Genomic DNA, 22,998 nt, shown 5'->3' on the forward strand with positions numbered 1-22,998 from the left:
ATTAAATAAGTTTATTGTCTAATGTTTATATTTGTTACATTGCCGCTGTAAAGTACGACAACATAAATAAATTTTCAGCAGGAATTGCTCATTTCCCTCCTTTCCCCAGGCCTCTGTCCTTCAGAATCACAAAAGCAAACTGGACGTGAAGTTTCAGTGGCACAGTTTTCACAAGTACTTTTTAAATACAAAAGATATAGGCCAATCTGGTGGCATGACAGTACCTACCATGTGGGAAACCCAGGGCCAAGAATGGAAGTGCTCTCTGGGCCATGTGTACAGCACCCTGCACAGCAGAACCATTTCAGAAGTGAGATGAGCAGCAGTCTCAGGTGAAACGTTTGTCCGCCCTCATGGCTAGGAGTTAGGTACCCAAATAGAGACAACACAAATGAACACTGAAGCACAACGATGGGGAAATGCACATTAAAAAAGTATAAAAAGTAATTCATGTAAAATGTAGATTACATACAAATTCTGTAAAGAACTTATTTAATACGCTCAAGAATATTGGTATGTGGCACTCTGCACTCTTGTATTTTTTCCTGCTAAAATGGGGCAATCAATTTAAGATCTTAATGCTGTGTGCAAAAATGTTTACTAACAATCAAACTGTTACATTTTACCATCTCACTGTAGTGTCTGAACAGCAAAGTCGATGCAGTGATTTCCAGCATTACAGGCAACACTAGATATATTTAAACAAGATAATGTAAACTTTATTCTTAAGGCAGCTGGTACTGATGCTGCACACAGGCATTGCTCAATGCCCATTATGATAATGGGACTTAGCACTTGAAAACAAAGAAAAAGAAGACAGCACTACTGGACTGAGTGAGGCATGTTGTCAAATACTTTCCCTTTCAAGCAAATCATGAAATATTGGGACATTTAGAAAAATAAAGCCCCCACTCCTCCAACTTCAGCCTGTTCTTTTACAAATATTTCAAAATACTGATAAATAATGGTGACTGCGAGCAGGATGCCGGTGCCTGATCCAATGGCTCCAAGGAAATCTGCTAATACTGAGAGGGCACCAATGCACAAGCCACCGAAAGCAGCTGCTGTAGGGATGTACCTGAAACAGAAAGTTCTCACCATTAATCGTTTCCATCCAAGGATCTTATTTTACCAGCGCTAGATCTGTTGTGAGTGATATTGGAGGTAGCTACAGGAATGAATGGAGTCAGGCATTAGGAACTTCAGAGTTCCCTCCCAACTCTGCCAGTGACTACTGTGACTTTGGCAAGTGGTCACCTATCTGTGTCAGTTCCTCCAACTACACCAAGTTAAACAAAAATTACTTGTCTACTTTACAGCACTGTTGTGAGGGTTAGCATTTGTAAAGTAGTCTGAGCACGGAGCATGCTATGTAGGTGCCAAGTAACTGGTGGGAGGCTAAAGAGACAAAAGTCGGCTGCTTTACAGTAGTTAAGCCTGCTATTTATTTTGGGGCAAATTCTGCCCTTGGATACAAGTGTAAAGTCCACACCTGAGGATAAATTTTGGCTCTAAATTTTAAGAAAACATCGCTAATTTGAGTCATTTAAATGTGTGATCTTCAACAGAGCTTTATAGAAAAAACCCTCACTCGTACAGCAAACAGACTCTTTTTAACCAAGTTAGTGAACAAGAACATTTGGCTTCTTTTGGACCAAACCCCACTATGAAAGAGAGGGGGAAGAAGCAAGATTGCAGTGAGAGGAGTCATCAAGAGGGCACAAACATTCTAAGTAACTAGCTGCCAATTCCCTCCAATCTAGTACCTGCAACCAGAAACCCCCCCAGATTGTGCTACAGCAGACCCAATCACAGAAGAAAAAACAAGGCTGAGATATAACCAAAATGTTTCCAAAACATACATGAACATGGTATAGTGTGAATAATGAAAAGCATAGCACTTCTATTTCCAACACACGAATGGTCTTTTTAACAATACAGCACCACTGAGCATCATCCAGCCCTTTTATCCAGGGTAGTCTTCCAAATATGCACATTTTGAGTATTTAATCACTGAGATTTCAACGATCCTGCCAGTTACTTAGAATGAATGTAGCTTTCAACACCAATACCTTTCTAGAAGACTCTCCAACGTTCAACTAACTCTAATGCAAGTTGCTTACTTCAATCCATGATTTTTAAAAAAAATCCATTCAGACAATGCTACCAAATCTGCACGATGGAGGGAGCCTGTCATCTCCACATGAGGGACCAGGCATGTTTACCGGGCTCCAGTGCCACATAGTGTGGAGGATGAGCTGCTTCATGTCACAGCTGTGTAGTGAGAATTTGAGCATTTAGGAAATCAGGATGTCTCCCCTTTAATAAAACCAGGCATGGGACTCATCCCAATTTCCCCCATTCTTCTGTTTAAACAGGAAGCCTCCCTCTGTCCATTATTTCCCAGTTCTTCCATGAACACCTTTCCCCTTCAGTTCATTCTCTATTGCCCTCCTGTCGCTGGGGCCCTCTCCTTCCCCACAACTAACGTGACGGAACAAGTGAGGAGAGTGAAAAGGTAAGTTGCTCTGCATCTTGCACTGGGGTAGGATGACCATATGCCCTGTTTTGACTAGGACAGTCCCCATTTTAAGCCCTGTCCCAGACGTCCTGACTTTTTTTTGGCAAAACTGATCAGTTGGCAAGAGCCAACAGTTGGCAAGAACTGATCAGTTGGCAAGAGCCAACAGGACAAACGCCCAGTTTTGCCAAAAAGAGGGGTGCAGAAGTGTTAATGCCAGCCCCGCGCAACAGGGGTCGGGCAAGCAAGACACCAGGTGGATCATGCCAGCCCCCCACACAACAGGGGGAAGTGGGCAGCGTTCAAGTCAACTCTCCACACGATAGGGAGGGCAAATCTGAGTGGCTTTGCAGGAGACCCCAGTTTTAGTGTTAATTACATAGGAGTGAATTGCTGCCGACAGCTAGTATTTCCTTACCTATTAAGTTCATGAACCATCGATGTATCCCGGTGGCCTCTCATCACCATTTGCTGTTCTTTCAGTTGCTTAGCAACCTGCAGACACACACTTCTATCAGACTTCTGCAATGTTTTATAACCAGCTGATATTCAGTCATTCACAACAGCAGCTGTGATCTGTTAGAAACTAGTTATCTCATTAGAGGCAACATTTTAAAACACAATATTTTAGAGCAGTTATCAATACACCTACATCTTTTGCTGAAGAACCAGACACCTCAATCCATGTCTTGGAGAAGAACGCACAGGATCCCAGCATAAAAATGATGTAAACAATTACATGGACAGGATCCTCAAATATAGCACCCATGGATTCTGGGGGAGATAGGTAATAGCAGAGGCCACCAACTGGGTAAGAGCGAGCAGGGCCACCACCACTGACATCCTAACATGGGAGGAAAAAAAGGCAATGGATTATTTCTGCTGGGACTTTCCTCCTTACCCCCAAACTCACATTTATGGAGGTTTCAAACCCCTTTTCTTAAGACTGTAAATACATGATGTGATGCTGAGCTAGCAAGGGTTAAGCAACTAGCAGGCTGAGTGACCCAAAAGCCACCTTTAAGGATACATTAGAAAAGTACTGAAATGGTAAAGAGGGCCATTCTCTGCAGATAGTTAGCAAAGCCATGTTAAATAGACTAGAGTCCTTGAAATGTCAGCCTGTATTAGAGAATTAAGAAGATACTAGATGTATTTGCCTGTGGTTACCTATGTCTTGTTAGAAGTTTTACAATGCGATCAACAGCTTGCAGATGCTAAACGTCTGTTCCTGCCTATGTTTCATTACTTTATTCTATTTATTCAGAGACCAAAAGGAGATATTACTATTGAGATGGGACTTGAGGTGTAATAATACTATTGTCTTTTACTTACTCTTCGAAGTTTGTAGTAAACTCCCTGTGAAGTGTTTGATGGTTAATTGCCTTATGCTAATGAATGCAATTAGTTACTGGTGTATGCCTAGGAAACAGATGAGCTTCAGAGCAACAGTGTATTTACCTATTCTTCATCCAAGGAAAGCCTGATGTGATCATTTGCTGACAAAAGGCTTATCCGCTGAACTTCCTTGTAAAGGAAGTTTCGGGCCTGCTTCTTGCTATCTCAGATCTGCTTAAACTTTATCAGGAAAATTCTAAATTGCAAGACTGAGGTCTACAGAGCTATTCTGGATTATCCCTGCAAATTCTCATGGAAGAATTTGAACAAACTCTGCACATGAACCGTCTATAGGACTATAACCTATTGAACTGATTCTAGAAAGACTTTTACAAATCAGCAGCCTCACCATCTCTGCTATGAAACTGACCTAAGAACTTTATTCATATCTGTACGTATAATGTTCTCTTAACCACAGTAACTCTCTTTCTTCTCTTTTTTTAATAAATCTTAGATTTAGTTAACAAGGATTGGCTGTAAGCGTGTATTTGGGTAAAATCTGAAACATTCATTGACCTGGTAGGTAATGTGTCTGATATCTTGGGATTAGTAAAAACAATGAGAGTTCTGTGGCACTTTAAAGACTAACAAATTTAATTTTTGTAGGCATAAGCTTTCATGAGACTCAGCTCACTTCGTCAGATGCAGAGGATCAGCCGTTGGGATTGGTAGAACTTCATATATGGTGAATGAGGTTTTTGGTAACTCTCACTATATTAAACTTGGCTGACTGGGTGAGAGCCAAAGGCTGGATTGCTTAAACTGTATTCTGACTTCTTGGTAACCAGTAAGGTATTACAGCAGTTGTTTGGTTACTGGCTTGGTGAAATCTAATTATAGAATAAACCACCAGTTTTGGGAATCATCTGCCCTATTCTCTGTAGTTTACCCTGAATAAGCATTCTCAGTATAGCCCCTCCAGTGACCATGGTCACAAATGAACTTTAAAAAAAACACGGTATTTAAACTTCCCACTTGTTCAATATCAAAGTACTTGTTATCAAAGTTATTTTATAAGTGATACTTACTGCCCACTGTCCTAGTAAGTTTACTAAGAAGTTGCCACTAAACCGAACAGACAACATCTGGGAAATGACATAGAGATTTGAAACTAAGGCAGACTGGAGAATAATGGGAATATTGGAGGTATAGAAGAGCTTGATGGGATAGCTACTGTACTGTCCACGGTATCGGGCAGACTTGATGGGTAAATCAACACGAAATCCCTAAGAGAGAATTAAGAAAATGTTAAATTTATTTCTAAACCAAAAGACATGTCACAACAGCACTCTTGATAAGGTACAGTATTCACTAGATAACCGGAATTCAAGGACTGAAATAAACAGCCTTTGAACTAGCTTGTTTGCTTTCCCGTAAAACGAACAGAATAGTGGTCTGCAATCTCCTTTGGACTGAGCCAAATATTTACATTGTCATGTTCGTGCATGAAAGTCATATAATTAACTATAACACAGCTGTCCTATTTAGTGTGCCATTTCTCCTAGAATTATAATTCACCTAAACAGAATACCAGGTTAAAAATCACTTAACTTTTTTTGCCTGTTAGTAACACCTTAAATTAGTTATCCTTTATGCCAATTGCATTTTACTTGACTTGGTATATTAAAAAAAGTTCTGATTTTCACTTGTCACAAAATACTACGTTTGTCCTACTTGTAATGAGGGGAATTAGATTATAAATTCTTTCGGCCAGAGATTGTTTGTACAGGAGCTAGTACCATGGGGCTCTGAACCTAGTAATGTCTTTAAGTGCTACTGCAAATATAATTGTTTAAGTCTGATTTAAATAAAAATTCAAGGATTTTTAGAATGTCTTATTGTTGGGTTCTACAAAATTCCTTGTACACAAATCCTTGCCTCCTCTAAACCCAACAGCATCCCTGTAAAATGCACTCAATTTGTACCTAGGATTTGAAAAAATACCTACTAGCTTTTCATGTAGAAGCCTAACCATTCAACCTCATAAGATGGTTGCAAGTGGAGTTTTCGGCTGTTTTCTGGCTATAGCTAATCTCCTAGACTGGACAGGCACTCTAAGAGTTGCATATGGTTCAGGAGGCAGAGATTTCAGTCCCTACAATTTGGATCACACTTATTCCACATGAAGGCATTCTTTTGAAACAGATCTCTTACAGAAACCCAACCATAAGTGTTCAATTTTTACATATGCTCAAACATTTACATAGAAAAGCATACTGCATAGCTGGACACTTAAGGAAAACTTACAGGACAAAGCTATGCATCAGTTCCAAGATTCTGGAACAAACTGGCACCAGTCACGTCACAGAGAAGTATGGCTCTCTGGCTCAGTCTGAATGTATTCTTTCAGAAACAGACCATGAAAACAAACTGTGCTGTATTAAGTGTATTTTGTACACTAGAGAACCATTATGATTTGTGGTACAATTATTTTTCATTTCCAGAACGTGAAAATACTTCCACTGAAAACATCATTGTGTGTATGGAATTTAATGGCAATGCTAAAGATCTCACAAATAACTAATGTAGTTAGTAGTAGTATTTATTATTTGTATTGTTGAAGTGCCTAGGCACACCAATCATAGACCAGGCCCCAACTATCCTAAGCACTGTACAAACACAGAACAAAAATGTATCTAAATCTCAGCCACAAGTGTTCTTGCGTGTAAAATTAAATAGCTGTAATGTCAAATGTCTATTAGTGAAATGACAATATTAGAAAAAAAATTCTTACTTTGTTACTCCCTAAAATTATAAGCCAAATATTTTAATTGTTCCATTTTAACTCTTATAATTAGTTCTTTTAATATAAGACTAATAAATTAAGAGACTGGATCCTTCTTCCTTTTGCAATTAAGTAATTGTCCTATAGCAGTCGATTGCACTTTTCATTTACCTGAAAATAGATGACTACAGCAAACACAAACACTGTAGCAATCAGATTCATGAGATTGGGCAAGTTCTGTCGGTAGAAAGCCTCCCGCAAAGCACGAACTTTGTCAGTACGTGTAGCCAGAAGGTGGAATAATGCAATCACTGCACCCTCAAACTCCGTTCCTGTATAAAGCAAAACAGAGTAAAACCCTCCACCTTTCTTTTTGAATTTTAAAGTAAAAAATTAGTGTGAATTTCTAATTAGCAAGGCCTGGTATTCATTTATATTTGCAAAAATGAGGTACACGTGTTATGAGATATGTTATACTATAGATTCCCTTTCAGCCTGCAGAATTCAAGGACATTCAGGACACTGTCCTTTGTGACAGAACCTATAGTTCTTACCCATGTGACAAAGAACAATTCTCCCCTTTTTTGATGGAGGGGGGAGAATTGGGGGAAGAAAAGAAAAGGAGCAGTAGAAAGGAGCAGCAGCAAAGCACAGTAAATAAAAATGTCAGAAATTGGAGATGCAATCTATCAAGGTAAAATTTGGTTTAGGATTTGGAGTTTACACATAAGCTATCTGATAACCTCTCAGCATAGATATAAGCAGCATTTGTCACTGAAGGCATGGGAGAGAAATGAAGGTGGGATTCCCATCCTCCAAAATGTCAAACATACTTCTGAAGGTAATGAGGAGACAAATACAGGAATGTCTTATTCATATACAGTGACTGTACCACAAACATCTCTTTTGAAAATACTGAATCCACTATCTTTTCTATGTCTATGCACCACTGTGTGCTAAAAATAAGACAGGATTCAGGCTAGGAAATCCAGACTCCCGAGGTCAAGGAAGGATTAGAGTTATGAGGGGGGGAAAAAAAGCTCCACTGTAACAATTTAAAGCGGCAGAGGCAAACTCTTTGATTATTATTCTCCTTGATAAAGTTACTTTTATGGATCTGGCAGTGTTTAGTCTCCATTTTTGGACTACCAATGCTAAGTGTTAATTAGCACTTCACTAAACCATCAGTTCCCATAGTCATTTGCTACTTTGCAGTATGATAAAGTTAATCTCTAGCACACATCAAGTGAAACTTGTGCTGTTATGGTTATCTGTGCAATATACCTCTGCCAGTGTTAATGGTAGTGGGACTAAATGCCTTCCAGACAATGGTTTCACAGATGTTGGTAGCAATAAAGAGGGAAATACCAGACCCCAAGCCGTAACCTTTCTGCAGCAGCTCATCTAACAGCAGCACAATCAAACCAGCAACAAACAACTGTGGGGAAAGAAATGCAAGTAAGCAGAAACAAGAATAAATCAGTCAAGAATTTAAGTATTAATAATATTACTGATCATATTTTCCTTATAATGTGGGAGTATTCAATATTAAATCCAGATGTCCAGCAGTGTAATTTCTTTCCCACCTAACTCTCCAACACTGATTCAAAGTCAGCAAGTCAGGAATTTAAGAGCAGGAGCCTTCCTGCTATATTTACATGACTTTTCAGTATTGACAGTGTTTCAGATATGCCAATGGCCTGTGATGGGACGTTTGATGGGGTGAGTTCTGAGTTACTACAGAGAATTCTTTCGTGGGTGTCTGGTTGGTGAGTCTTGCCCACATGCTCAGGGTTTAACTGATCGCCATATTTGGGGTTGGGAAGTAATTTCCTTCCAGGGCACACTGGCAAAGGGTATGGGTATTTTTTGCCTTCCTCTGTAGCAAAGGGCACAGCTCACTTGCTGGTGGATTCGCTGTACCTTAAAGTCTTTAAACCATGATTTGAGGACTTTAATAACTCAGCCATAGGTCAGGGGTCTGTTTCAGGAGTGGATGGCTGCGGTTCTGTGGCCTGCATTGTGCAGGAGGTCAGACTAGATGATCATATTGGTCCCTTCTGACCTTACAGTCTATGAGACGCTAATAGTCAGATTGTTCAATAAATAATGTTTTCTACACAGAAGTGATGTATTGGTTTCTTACATTGTGCATGGAATGCTTTGATCAACAGGCTAAGATTTCTAGGCTCTATTTGCACCCTTTAATTAGAACTCTCCTAAACACAGTGTCCACTGCTTTCAAAGCCTTCTACTTCTGTTTTTAATACTTAACAGCTTTGACAAATGTGATCAAATACAAGCCACTTATCTGGAACATCTTTAACATATTTAACCACCGCATGTATTTTTGTCCTTCTGAGAGATTTTACACTTTTCACACATATGCATTACATACATTTAGGATGTGCTGTTTACAAACTTAAGAACACTTGGGAAAAGAGAAGAAAGCCAATGGTTTGTTAGGGGAAACAGGAGTGTCAGGATTTTCAATGCACCTATGCTATATCTGAATGTCACAGAAGGGTTAATTATGTACCTGAATTATGATAAGGAGGCAAATTCCAGCACCCATTTCAGCAGGATCTCCATACATCCCAGTCATGACATACACAATGGCCTGCCCAATGGTAATAATCATCCCAAACACTGAAACAAAAAGAAAGCAATGCTCATTTAAGACAGCTGCTAAGTGAGTATACTAAGGACGCCTACTATCTAACCCTTTATTTATACACATCGGTTTGCCAAGAAAGGAAATGTTTAGTAATTTTAACCAGAATAATGCTCACATTTCTGGGCTCCATTGAAAAGAGCCCTATCTTTCGGTGTATCACCAACTTCAATGATCTTGGCACCAGCTAACAGCTGCATGATCAAACCAGATGTCACGATGGGCGAGATACCCAACTCCATCAATGTCCCTAAAGAAGAAAAAAATTATTAAACCACAGCCCAAACTCCTGCCCTTTTAAGGATCAAGCCTTTAGAAAGATTTCTGACCTGCAATTCTATTCTTCGTATCCTTTCAGCCACACACTTTCCAGTCTAGTGATGTTTCAAACAGCTGTCAAAGAAAAAGATCACTATCTCCTCAAAAACAAAAGGATGCTGTGTCACAATCTGAAGTTCTGAAGGCAATGTGGGAGAAGTATTTGTAGCCTTTCACTTCAAATACTTTTGTGAAACTATGCTATGTTCCAAAGCTGACGTCTACAGAGAATGAACAGGATAAGTAATTCTCCAGTATTTCACACTACTGAACTGTTCACTGGGGAAAATCATCCCATAGATTGTCTCCTTTAATGTCAGCCCTATCCTTCAACTGCTTTGTCCATTTTGTGGACCATCAGAAAGGTCTCAGAAGACCGTTATGATTTACCACTCACTAATCAGAGAATCACTTAATTTCTAGCTGAAGGTGCAGGAGGAGTTTAGGAAGGCGGAATGTAATTACCCATATTAGAATCTGATGAGGACATTAGGATTAAATTGACACTTTTAAGAAACAAATCATGTGGCTATTAAAATGTTCTGGTTTTTGTATTGTCTACTAGCATTGCGTCGCCTAGCACTCTGCTAGAATTCTGGTTTAGTATAGAGGTTAAGATGCTACCTACTGAAACAATACCTCCTGTGGCAGAGAGATCTCCAGGGCAGCCTGTCACAATTCAGGGCAACTGCTGTGATATTCCCCCTCTGTGGCCTGGCAAGGGGACTCACTTTTATGCTTCTGGCTTTCCAGCTGTCACCCTTCTTGACTGGGGTTTTTCAGGCTGCACAGCTCCCTGCCTACACTGTGAGTTACCCAGCAAGTCAGACTGTGTAAACTAGCCTGCTTTACTTTCTCCTCAGAGACTATACACAGCATAATTGCACACAGTTAGAAGTTGCCACACAGCCCTTTCTAAGCAAGCCCATTTATACTTAACGTAAAAGTATTATAGAGAAAACAGATTAAAAATAATAAAAGGACCTACACACGCTAGCTAATAATCTTACCAGAGAGATCACCCCAACTCCAACCAGGCCTCTGGTAGGTGATCAGTCCTTCAAACCCCACCAAGGGGTTTTTCTGCACTTACAAATTCATAACAGCTGTTGGCCCCCCAGTTTGGGCCTTTGGTATCATCCTCTTGTAACAGGTGATCAGCAGACAAAGGTCCCCTCCTCAGGGTGCAGCTTCAAAAGGATGAGTTCTTACATAACCAGCAGGGCCACAGTTGCATACACCTCATGCTAGAGATTTCCTGGGAAACCCCTTTTAACTTTGCGTGTGCATTGTCTGGCACAGTGTATAAAATAGTTCTCTGAAGCTCATAACATTTCCTAGGGTTTACTGCATTTATAATACAGTGGATTCCAAAGCCATTAAAACGTAATTCAATAAGATCTTCCAAAGATATCGCAGGACATTGTCATATCTGTCACACAGCCATTTACACAGCAAGGCCCCGCTTAACTTACGGGAGCTAAAGGAATTACGGTAGAAGATGGAAGGCAGTAAAACTCTATGTACTCAAAGCTAAAGTAAAAATCAGTGGGAAACAGCCTCTCTGATCTGTGCAATAAGCTTTCCCATCTCATTATGTAATTATTTCTTCATTTCACATTTGGTCCTAAGTCAGCATTATAAACATTGCCTTTTTGAAGGTTTATCCATTCTTCAGTGAATCATAGGAAAGTCTCTGCTTTCTAAGCAAGTTGCAAGTTCAACTGTTTGGTCCAAATTTTCAGTTCAATGTTTATATGGTTTTCACAATCAAGATCTTAACCATGAGGAAGAACAAAAAAAATTATCATTCTGATTCAAATAGGCCACACCAAGTCACCTTTTTTATTCATCTGTGTGCATGTGTCTAAAGTGATTAAAAGGAGATGCTATTCTGAAAAAATATGCAAGCCAATTATTTACATTGCTGTATCACTTAGAGGCCTCATATGGGGCTGAGGACATCATTATTTTAGGCACCATGCCAATGAGAAACAAAGACAGCACCTAACAGGTTTGATTACCCTTCTTTCACTTGTATTGCATTAATATACAGCCACGTAAAACTATCAGCAAAGTTAATTAAAAAAAAAAAGGGGGGGGGGGTGGACCTAATGATGCAGACTGGGAACAGATATAGATCAACTAAAACATAGCAAGAATTAGCAATGGAGGCAGCATGGTCTGATAGACCAAGAGAAGGACTAAAAATTAAGAATTCTAATCCCAGCTCCGTCACAGGTGCACTGTGATCTTGAGCAAGCCTCTTAATCTCTCTATCTTCAGTTTCTGGACCTGTAAAATCACTTGCTCCTCTATTTTGCAGTTGCATTGCGCGGTTTAATTCACTAGCATTTATAAAGCACCTTCTATTCCAAGCATTTCAAAGTGTAAACTAGTGTTATAAGTGGGAATACTTAATGTGCCCCATGTATTCGTAGGGCAGGTTACCTGTCATGCATATTTGAGATGCTCTTTCCAAAAATAGAGCGTCTAGTTGAATTTGTTCCTTAGATGATGCCCAATTCCTATGCTATTTTCAAAATAGGAGACATTTCAAAAGCCAATATAAGTGTTATGAATTTAGAGTATTACATCTGTCCTAAACACTCACAAAGTGTTTAATTCTGACACCCTCCATAAAATAAAATATTTCAAAATCAATTTAATGTCAATCAATTGTCAGTCATGCCTGTTTAAACTGATACAATACCAGAGAGGAGAAGAGAGATGATTAATCTACTAACCTCTGTTTGATGCAAGAATGACTCTCATCCAATAGAAAGGATCTGCAGAGTCTGATGACATGATTCCAAACAACGGTATCTATAAAGATGCATGTAGTATTAAAAATGTCTAGACTTCTCTGTAAAGGTAGAGTCCACAAAGTACTAACAAATATATACTATAAAGAGTAATCCTGTACTGGTTTAGTGTTATAGACCTATGGTGATCCAACACTATTATCTTGCTTAGGATAATTGATTCCAACATTCTTCCTGATTTGGACATTAAAACCAGAGCATAAAGTTTATCATATAAACTACATAATCCTCTGAAGAAAACCCAAAGCACAATATGAGAGAGATATATTTATTAACCTGTACAAATTAAATATGCCAGTCTTCATGTGTCAGGGAGACAATAATAAAACCAATAGAATTTACTATTTATTTCACTGACATTTTTGCATCATAGTGTTGAGCTTTGGAGGGTTATAGCAAAAAAATGAAAGTTTTCAGATTTGAAAATGAAACAAGAAAGCATTCAGTTGCTAACATAAACTTTACCTTTGGGTCCTAATATTGCTTTTCTTTGCAGTTAGAGATATAGCAGAAAAATTAATACAAATGTTTTCCCCAATGATTAATTCTCCAACCACAGAAATAAAATATTTAAAATATTTAACTATAAAAAGTATCATGTACGGAAACAATCACAAATTTAAGTCAAGAAAAGCCAGCATGGTAATTAATTCAGCTTTTGGGTTTTAACACTATATATCAAACAGACCAGAAGGCATACTCTCTTGCTGCTGTTTTAACAGTGCAGGCTAGGAACTCTTGAAGTAGGTTAGAATTTTGTTCTACTTTACCTGGAACTGTTTTTTATTGGTTCAGATTATCTTACTCTTAAGACATTCCATTTATAGCCATGAACAATGATTACTCCATCTTAACCCCAAACTTTCTTACTTTCCAAACTGCAAAGGGGGCTTCTTTGATTTATACACCTTCACCATGTACTGTTACTTGTTCTCACAGACTTGGTACTATATGCATGCAAGATTTCTGCATATATAATTTGGTCCCTACAAATTCTAGGAAAGTTTTAAGTTTTGACTATTTGCATAATTCCTGTGGTGGAAAATTGTACATGTCATCAAATCTTCTAAAACTTAACAGATAAAATCTGGTCACTGATGAATCTGTTGGTGCAGAAGTCATGCTCTTTCTCTTATGATACTCTTTGGAAGCAGTTCTTTAACCCTGGATGAGGCATTAGCTCTTCTGGAACACACCTCAATCATGGAAAAAATGTGTCACAGGATTCTAGTCAGGCTGAAATCTACGTTCTTTTACTGAAAATTCAGTCTATATTTGTTTCTTCCTTATTTTACTATTGTAATCCTTGTAAAGCTTCCACTATTCAAAGTCTACATTCAATATACATTCAGCAGCTACACAGTGCTGAAGTATGTTCTTCCGTCTCAGAAAAAAATGTTAATGGCTCCCCAAAAGAAAAGAAAGCTGATTTTAAAAGCCTTCTTTCAGCCTCTATATAGTCTTTGACTGTTCCAAATTTACAGATTCTATTTTGTGGATCACTTGAATTTACACATTAGTTAGTGGCTCTAGAATAATTTTATACACTACAATTCCAGAATCAAGTCTTTTAAAGTGCAATTTAAAAGCGCTGCAAAACTATTTTAAAAAGGTTTAAATGGACATTTATATTAATTTTGTGCAACAAGATGTTGTCAGGTTAATTTAGGCCCCAAATTTAGGTTTTAATAATTCTTGGCACTGTGTTTTACAAACACTACTTAAATTTGTAAAAGCTTGCTTTTTAGAAGCTAACATCACTATCCATATTTCCATTAAATTTTTTAAAAAATTTAAACTAAGACAATATTTAAAGAACTATTCCCTTGCAATGTCTGCAACCCATACACTGCGCGCATCTTGTCAAAACCATAGCTAATTTAAAATAATCAAACTTCTATTTTTTTTAACTTATTGTTACGACTAACATCTTAGTTATAAGATTGAAAAGACAAATATATTTTTCAGTTTGTTTACTGGGTGAATTTGGCAGCACTTTGTATATAGTTTCACTGTTTACCCTATTATCAGTGACCCCCATTTGTATGGGTCTTTCACACACAGAAACAAAGGAGAGAAATATATAAAATGTTTAAATAAACAGAAAGAAAGATGATAAAACCGAAGAAATTGTCAAGGGAAATCAGGGGTAGGTTGCAGTACCTGAAATTACTTTTAACTTATTTTGCAAATGAGACTAGATTTCAAGTTGATAGCTTCCTGCTAAGGTCTGAAAATTAGGGTGTAACAACAAGTAAATAAATTAATTTTTAAGAAATCCTATATGAATTTTAACAACGGATACTTTACAAGTGCAAGTTTCATTGACAGACCTACTTAAATGTTTAATGTAAAATTAGAAAATAACCAAATTAGTACAGACATACAAGGAATCCTCACTGCTCCAGCACTAAAAACAAACATTATCCCCTCTTACATGTCTTACATAAAGGGAGTGTGTATGTGCATGTGCGTGTAAAGAGCTGGTATTATATAGGTACATACCTGACAGCACACTAAGAAAATGAATAGTGTAATAGCTGTCCATAGCACTTTCTCTCTGAACTGGATCTATAGAATAGAATTTAGAATATTAATCACAAACATGTGTTAACACTCCATATTTAGAGATCGTAATATAACATTCTGTAACATAAAATGCTGCATCATATGGAGTTCAGAGCCAGAGTATTCAAGCCTTACAGTAAATTTCTAACACTGACTGATGTTTAAGACTGATTATCTGATATATCTAGTGTGACAATAGTGAAGTTCCGAGGTAATAATTGAAGAATACGGATATGTAACTAGCTGTTGAGTTATACCATCTAACTTATACTTGCATTAGCGGAATATTTATTATACACCTATAATGCATTAAAATTCAATAGGGACTGGTTCAGAAAAGCAACACAATGGCCTCAGAAACAAACATCCCAGAACACACCTGAAAAACAATGGGGAAAACTATTAGCTTCAAGGATCCTACCAACTGTTTCCAATAGTTTAGCTTACGCCTCAAGCTATCATATTTTTAAGGCACCTCTTGTGATAACGAAAATCCACATTTCCTCTGGCTCTACTTAACTATGGTGACACTTCAGTATCAGAGAAAACACAGCTTTGTATCATCCAGTACACTCTTAAGCCACAGAAGTAAGAAAAGTTTATTTAGTTGTGGTCTGACACTAAAGGAAAAAGGAAATGAGCTTTCTGAAGCCATAGGCCAGAGACAGAAAAAGGGCATCAAAGTACTACTGCCAAACCAGAAACAACAAGAAGTATGAAATAACACTCGGTTATCTGATCAGAGATGCCTGGACACAATTCACTCCTTTGACATTTTCTCACCTACAGCTGGTACAAAATGAGTGACTTAAGTGTCCTCCTCACAGTGTTTTCAACAGTCTGTTCATCTCCTTAGTTTAGAAAACATCCTGTTCAAACAGATTCAACAATGCATACAAGAGGAATATGAACCACTGCTATCCGCTTACAACTAACAGTAATTACTTCCACTATTAATATAGCCAACCAAAACTCTCAGATGATGCTTTTTCATCAGAGAGAAAAGCAAAGAGCACATTTTCTGCTTTCACTTAATACAATGGGAAAACTGATTTTAATGGGAGCAGGATTGGATACAACCTTCACACATATTAGAAACTGAACAATGACCTGGAAGAAAACAAAATCCCTACTGATAAAGTTTGCAAATGACACAATGATTGGGGGTAGTAAATAATGAAGCAGCACTGATACAGAACAATCTGGATTGCTTGGTAAACTGGGTGAGAGCAAACAATATGCATTTTAATAGGGACAAATGTAAAGTACTATATCTAGGAGCAAAGAAATGTAGGCCTTATTTTTCAGATGGGTGACTCTATTTTGGGAAGCCATGCTTTGAAAAAGACTAAGGGGTCATAGTGGATTATCAGCTGAACATGAGCTTCCAGTGCAATGCGATGGCCAAAAGGGCGAATACAACTATTGGTTATATAAACAGGGGAATATTGTCTAAATTGTAGGGAGGTTATATTACCTCTGTATTTGACACTGGTGTGACCCCTACTGGAATACTCCATCCTGTTCTGGTGTCCACAATGCAAGAAGGATGTTGATAAATTGGAGAGGGTTCAGAGAAGAGAGTCATGAGAATTATTAAAGGAAAACATGCCTTATAAGTGAGAGACTCAAGGAGTTTGATCTACTTGGCTAAAAAAACAGAATTTAAGGACTGATGTCATCAACTTGATATTTGAGGGTGGTCACCGCTCCAGTCAAGTGCCCCCTCTCTGACTCTCACAAGACTGCTGAGAAGGAACCCACCACTGGGTCCCTAGGCGTTTTAAGCCTCCAGTGCCCAGCCATTACTCCAGTCTTCGAGACCTTCTATCTAGCTCCCCTCTTAAGAGCTGGAACCCACTGTCCAGCTGCCTACCCCCTTGGCTCAGTGCAGATCCTTTAGACTCCCGCGTAGCTTGAATACACCCACTCCTAGAATTCCACCCAAAGGTGTGAGACTCTTGGTTTACCTTTTCCAGGGGCCATGTGGTAAGCGTAAAGCATACAACACACACAGACGCTGACTGTCTGGGAAATATGACTGTACAATTTATGTATTCTGTGTGAGATTATGAAGTCTTTGCATGTACCTGTGTCAGACTGCAAACGCCATTTGATTGTAAGGCTGGTCTTTATATTCCTACTGTCTTTTGACCTCCATCTTGAACTATAATTCCTAACAGGTTGTTGGCATACGCCTATCAACATAGATATGTTAAACTTTGAGGACTGTCCATCTACATGACAAAGAGATGGCTGCTGCCCGGGACAAAATATTTTTTCAAGTCTGAACTCAAAGGGAGAGGCAGTCTGGCAACAAAGTTACCTGGTGGAGGTTCCTGGTCCCCTGTTGGGGGTGATGGGGAGACACCTAACAGAGTAGACTGGAAGGTTATAAAAAAGGAGCATTTTTGGTGACAATTTTCTCTAGCTCAAGTGGAGGGAGAAGCAACCCAACATTAGATCAGGCTAGGCACCCGGACTACATTTCTGAACACAGAGGAACCACAGGGACTCCCCTGGGAAAGGTGAGATAGAGAGAGGCATTGTTAAATGATCTATACTCACGTGCTTTATCTGTTAAGTAAAAGAGTAATGGTATGAGATCCTGTACAAAGTGTCTGTTACATTCTTTACACTTGCCACAGGCCTTCTGACACAGTTAAATGGGAACCCAGAGATGCATACCTTTGGGTGGAGTTCTGGAAGTAGGTGTCCTTAACCTATGGGGGGGTGGGGTCTGAATGGTCAGTACTGAGCCCTGAGGCTAAACAGCTGATTCCAGCTCTCAGGAGAGGGTGCTAGAAACAAAGTTGGCATCCCAAGAGTGTACATAAGGACTTCAAGGATGGGATACTGGCTGTGCTCTATTCAGGCACGGGCGGTTTAAAACAACCAGGAACCCAGAGGATGAGTCCCCACACAACAGTCCACCGAGTAACTGAGAAGGGGCACATGTGACAGAGGACTCTACAGACAGCCTAACAGACAAAGGTTTAACAAGATCCAGTAGCTGTAAGCTGAAGCTAGACAAATTCAGACTACAACTAAGGTACAAAATTTTAACAGGGATAGTAATTAGCCATTGGAACAATTTACCAAGGATTGTGGTGGCATCTCCATGACTGGAAATTTTAAAATCTTTATTAGATATTTTTCTAAAAGATATGCCACGGTTCAAACTGGAATTAATTTGGGGAAGTCTCAGATGATCATAATGGTCCCTCCTGGCTTTATATTCTATTAATTCACCTAATTCAAGTAAAAATCAAAACGACGCACTCACCTTTCTTTCAGGCTTCTGGATTTCAGGTAAAACTGCACAGAAAGGCTTAATAACTTCTAAAAATTTAACTGTTTAAAGAAAAAATAAAATAAATAAGTTTTTCTATAAGAATAGTGAACTTTTATTTACTACAGCACTTGCTTTCTTATCTAGGACTTAGCCCTTTAAACATGCACATTAACTACTTCTTTGATGTTCAAAAATGAGTTGCATACATAAATTCATATTTTTATCACTACTTGCAAATTCATGACTTGGGTTGATCTGAAGACAAAACGTGCTAAAAGTCTGAAATGGAATTTAATGGTTATTACTAATAAGGTCTGTCTTTTCCTTCACATTTGGCTTGGTGTCATTTTTATGTACTCAAGAAAGGAAGCATTATACATAATAGTGACAGTGAGCTGGAAATTAAACGTTAACTGAAGATGAATATCTATCTTTCCAGATTGTGTAAATACAGACAAGATTTGATTTATAAAAGCACTAAAATATGCATAGGAAAACAAATTCTTCCTAAATTATAAAATGGAATGGAATTTCCTAAAGTAGTCACTTTAAAAAAAAAACCTATTATAATTTAAACTCTCTAAGATACTAAATGTAATCAGAGCAGTGTGGGATTTTAGTTCCTTTAACATTTTGTGTTTCTCCCTAATATTTCTATTTGGGAAAGAATGGAACAAGTTAGATAGAATGATCCCTTTTACTGGAACAAATTCCAGAGCAAAGAAGGATTTTTTTTTTTGGCTTCCAAAGCATGTGCATTATAATAAGACACAATAAGTACGAATATCAGCAGAGATTCAGTTACCAATCCCTCTTTCAAAACAAAAAAAAATTGTTTATATACATAAACACACACACGCACAAATCTGCAGGCAGAGCTAAGTAAAAATTCTGCTGAATTTCTGTAATGATTCATTTTCTTATTTTCTAATCTATTGGGTTATTTTACACTTTAATACTTGGTATCATGAAATCATAAAACAGGTTATTAAAAAACATCTTTAGTTTACAAAGCTGAAATGACTCCATTGTTGATAAACTAAGGCCAGAAAATCCTACAAAAATCCAACAGGTGCCAACAGATTAGTCAGATTATCTTGGTTTGACAGCAAACAGAAATTTGGAAATTAAACAGTCAGAGTAAGATTTCAATTTTGGAACAATAGTCTTCTCTCAGCAAACACAATGAGAGTTCTGTAGCACTTTAAAGACTAACAAATTTAATTTCAGTTTTCTCTCAGTTTGTTGCTTCACACTGTTCAGTGTATACAGACACACAAATACACATAGGAGGAGGCCAGAGCTCCTGTATAGGGGGGTCTCAGCCAGACTCACTGGACAGGCATGGTACCACTGAGGCAGGCGTGGCCCCACATGGTCACACGTGGTACTCCTACAGGCAAGGGCACAAGCTAGTGTGGTCAAAGCTTCACTCAGGCTAATGTGGTCAAAGCCTCCTGGCTGCACAGAACAATCTGGACAAACCCACAGATAGCCCCATAGATCTGCTGGTTCGTTTTCCCTTGGCCAGGGCTGGAACGTTCCTTAAAGTGTATTCCCATGCTTTAGCCAGGCAGTGTCACGCCCGCATGGGCATGGTCATCCCCAACTTCTCCCAGCATGCTCCCCAGTCACCCGGGGCCGATCCTCCCTGCCAAGTCACAGCCTCCCACTCACCTGCACAGCTCCCCTCTCCCATCCCCCCACAGCCAGGGCTTGTTCCTTCCCCTGGATTACCGCACATGCCTCAAACTGGTGTCTGTCAGTCCAGCCATCTCCCAGGTTGCGCCGACCCCCAGCCGGTGTCTATTTGTCCATCCATCCATTTCCCAGGTCGCCCTAATACCGAGCCTGGGTATCTGTCAGTCCATCTCCCAGATCGCCCTAATACCGAGCCTGGGTATCTGTCAGTCCATCTCCCAGGTCGCCTCAACACCCGCCTGGTGTCTGTCCATCCGTGCATCTCCCAGGTCGCCCCACCCAGTCTAGTGTCTGTCTGTCTGTCAGTCAGCCCATCTCCCAGGTCCCCCCACGCAGCCTGCTGACCGTACATCTCCCAGGTCACTCCGATACCTAGCCTGGCGTCTGTCTGTCTGTCTGTCCGTCCGTCCGTCCGTCCCCCAGGCTGCCCCGATACCCAGCTCACTGTCTATCTGTCCGTCCATCTATCTCCCAGGTCGCCCCACTACCGAGTCTGGCGTCTGTCGTTCTGTCCGTCCGTCCATCCATCCATCTCCTAGGTCGCCCCACTACCGAGTCTGGCGTCTGTCGTTCTGTCCGTCCATCTCTCAGTCCACACTTCTCCCCCCGATACTCACTGCCCATGGCAGCGGCTCCGGGAGGCGGGCCGGCCTCCCTAGCCGAGGAGTCCGGGCTTCCCCTCCCCCTACAGCCTCTTCTTTCACTCCGACCAGGCGCCGGCCGCTGCCACTCACGTGACCGCCGCGCGCTGTCTCGCGACGCAGGTGCAGCCAAGCCCTCTCCCCTCTGCCGGCAACGGATCAGGCAGCGCCGTGGCCACCTACTCCGCGCGCAGCGTGCGTGTGGGAGCGGGGCGGGAACCGGGAGAGCGGCGCCCCTGCGCGGGACGGGTCCTTCACCCCGCGGAAATGACCCTCCCCTCTATCCGTCAACTGGCCCCGGGCAGATGGATCAGGCGGGCGGCGGTCTACTAAACTCAGTAAAGGACCCTGCTTTAAGGGTCATCTCCGGCAGCTGGGTTGCCCGCCCTGGCTGGGTCACCGCACCGGTCAATCGAGGCCTGAGCGCGCCTGCGCGGGGGCGTTCGCGTTCTGTGCCCGTCAGCGAGACGGGAGGGGCAGCGCGGAAAGGGGAGGGGCGAGCCCTGTCCGGGGGCGGGGGGGGGGGGGGGGGAAATCAGAAAACCTCTCAGCCGCCAGCCGCAGCTGCCCGCAGACGGCAGGAAAGGGCTGAACTTTTTACAACACAAATCGCACCTCCACGAAGCCTCAGTAGTTAGGTGGGAGCCATCACGTGACCATCGCAGACCTGGGCCCAACTTCCCAATCACAGGAAGGATTCCAGGGGAAGCCGAGGGGTAAAATAGCACAAAGCTATACACACACTGACAACTAAGGTGGAAAGGGTGTTAGAGGCAGGGGGTGCTGGAACAATTTGCACAGCAAGGATGCGGAGAGGCATTGAACCAAACTAAACCCTGTCTAGACTGGAAACCACTTCAAGCCACGGGGTGCAGCAGCCCCCACCACCCACCTAGTTTCAGTCCTTATCAGTGTATTCCATTCTCTCTTCTGGGAGGGGAGGGGAGGGGAGAAGATCCCTCGTAGAGTTTGTCTGTAGAGTGCTGACACGTAACCCTGATTACATAGATATGCTCATCACATTATGCTTATCGCATTAAGCTAACGTTTCAGTACTATTGCTACCATTTGAAATCAAAGCAGAAGGGAAAATAAGAACATATCCTTTTCATTCCATTGAAATGGATAGAACTAAGATTTCAGGGAGGAAAGTGCAGGAAGATACTCAGTAAACAAGTACTGTTCTCCCAAGGAGATATGTAGGGACATAGGCAAAGCTCTGGGTTTGGACTTTGTGCATGCAACAGCCTGTAAAGTTTGTTATTGACACAGCATCAATCACTATGAACTTGGTAGAGAGAAGAAAGATTACATAGAGCCCAATTAAATGGAGGGCAGGTAAGTAAGTGCTATATTGATGCAGTATTTAATAGGGGAGAGCAAAGAAAGCAGGGGAGTAAGGGGTGCTGTACCACAGGGCTGAATTCTGAAGTGCCCCACCTCAAATAGGATTGCTGAGGGAAGGCAGTAGATTAAGTACGCACACTGCCTTCAGTCCCAGCTCTGACAAGAAGTGAATGCCAGCAGACTACACAGCACTGGAGACTGTCACTGGTCCAGATTTGACTTTTAAAAAAAAAAAAAAAATGGTGCTGGTTTACTAGGATATGCATAAGGTTCTCCAGTGCTAACAGAGAACAAACAGTAGGTGCACCTGATGACATGCACTATACTATAGCTAGCAAAAGTTTAATGAGATCTGTTCTTACAATATTATATGCAATCTACCTAAAGCCTAGACAGGCCAATGCTATTGTAGCTATTAACTTCAGGAGAATGCAACACAAAAAATTACACAAGAGCTCCCCTCAGGAAGACACAATGTAACATAAGCTCCTGCTGCACCTGAATAGCTCATATCCTATATCTTCCAACACAGTCACACTCTACTCTGTCAGCCAAGTAACATGTTAAGCAACTGATGAAAGGTATAATCTGGACACAAATTCCAGCATCCTAATTCCTGTATTGCTATGACTCAGTGGAATTAGGCAAGGTCACTTAGCCTCTCTGCTCCTATAAAATGGGAGGAAAAAACCTGCCTCATACAAGAGTGTTCTGAAAATTAGTTTGTGAAGCTTGTTTAAGATGAAAAGCCATTTAATTTTAAAAATCAATGGGACTACTTACGTTAGTGTCCACGAGCATAAGGGCTCCACAATCTAGTCCAATGCCAATAGAAAAAAGTTTCAGTGAAACAAAAGTTTAAAATCTAAATCTCTGCCTGGAGCTATTTGCCTCTCCCAAGCATGTGTGTCTCAGCTCTACTGATTGCCCTCCAAGGTCTTAGGTAGAAGGTGTACTACACAGATTTGGGGATTACGATCTGGTC

The 22,998-nt window shown here is 40.4% G+C and overlaps 1 protein-coding gene across 3 annotated transcripts; it reads right to left on the bottom strand.

The window, feature by feature from the left end:
* Nucleotides 1-51: 51 nt before the first annotated feature.
* Nucleotides 52-20,962, bottom strand: SEC61A2 (SEC61 translocon subunit alpha 2). Of its 3 annotated transcripts, none has more exons than XM_067534889.1 (12): nucleotides 20,643-20,962; nucleotides 18,316-18,383; nucleotides 14,967-15,032; nucleotides 12,384-12,462; nucleotides 9,437-9,568; nucleotides 9,184-9,293; nucleotides 7,929-8,082; nucleotides 6,816-6,976; nucleotides 4,948-5,145; nucleotides 3,174-3,365; nucleotides 2,940-3,016; nucleotides 52-1,078 (listed from the first exon to the last, which is right to left on the bottom strand). In XM_067534889.1, the coding sequence occupies exons 1-12, from the start codon at nucleotides 20,647-20,649 to the stop codon at nucleotides 892-894; spliced, it is 1,431 nt and encodes a 476-aa protein (XP_067390990.1). In that variant the 5' UTR covers nucleotides 20,650-20,962; the 3' UTR covers nucleotides 52-891. The 3 variants fall into 3 exon arrangements, with proteins under 3 accessions (XP_067390990.1, XP_067390991.1, XP_067390992.1); XM_067534890.1 differs by lacking the exon at nucleotides 20,643-20,962 and adding an exon at nucleotides 20,071-20,234; XM_067534891.1 differs by lacking the exons at nucleotides 12,384-12,462; nucleotides 14,967-15,032; nucleotides 18,316-18,383; nucleotides 20,643-20,962 and adding an exon at nucleotides 9,648-11,734.
* Between the last annotated feature and the right edge of the window lie 2,036 nt (nucleotides 20,963-22,998).

Source organism: Emydura macquarii, unplaced genomic scaffold (genome assembly GCF_026122565.2).
Source record: "Emydura macquarii macquarii isolate MOO-44397 ecotype Brisbane River unplaced genomic scaffold, CSIRO-AGI_Emac_v2 contig_3470, whole genome shotgun sequence".
NCBI classification, from domain to species: domain Eukaryota; kingdom Metazoa; phylum Chordata; order Testudines; family Chelidae; genus Emydura; species Emydura macquarii.

What these genes read in the sequence shown, in the direction of transcription:
- SEC61A2 (XM_067534889.1), bottom strand. An exon ending in TCCAGAAGCCTGAAAGAAAG is followed by an intron (nt 15,033 to 18,315) that starts GTGAGTGCGTCG and finishes TCTATTCTATAG; the next exon opens with ATCCAGTTCAGAGAGAAAGT. An exon ending in ACTTACTAGGACAGTGGGCA is followed by an intron (nt 3,366 to 4,947) that starts GTAAGTATCACT and finishes CTCCCATGTTAG; the next exon opens with GATGTCAGTGGTGGTGGCCC.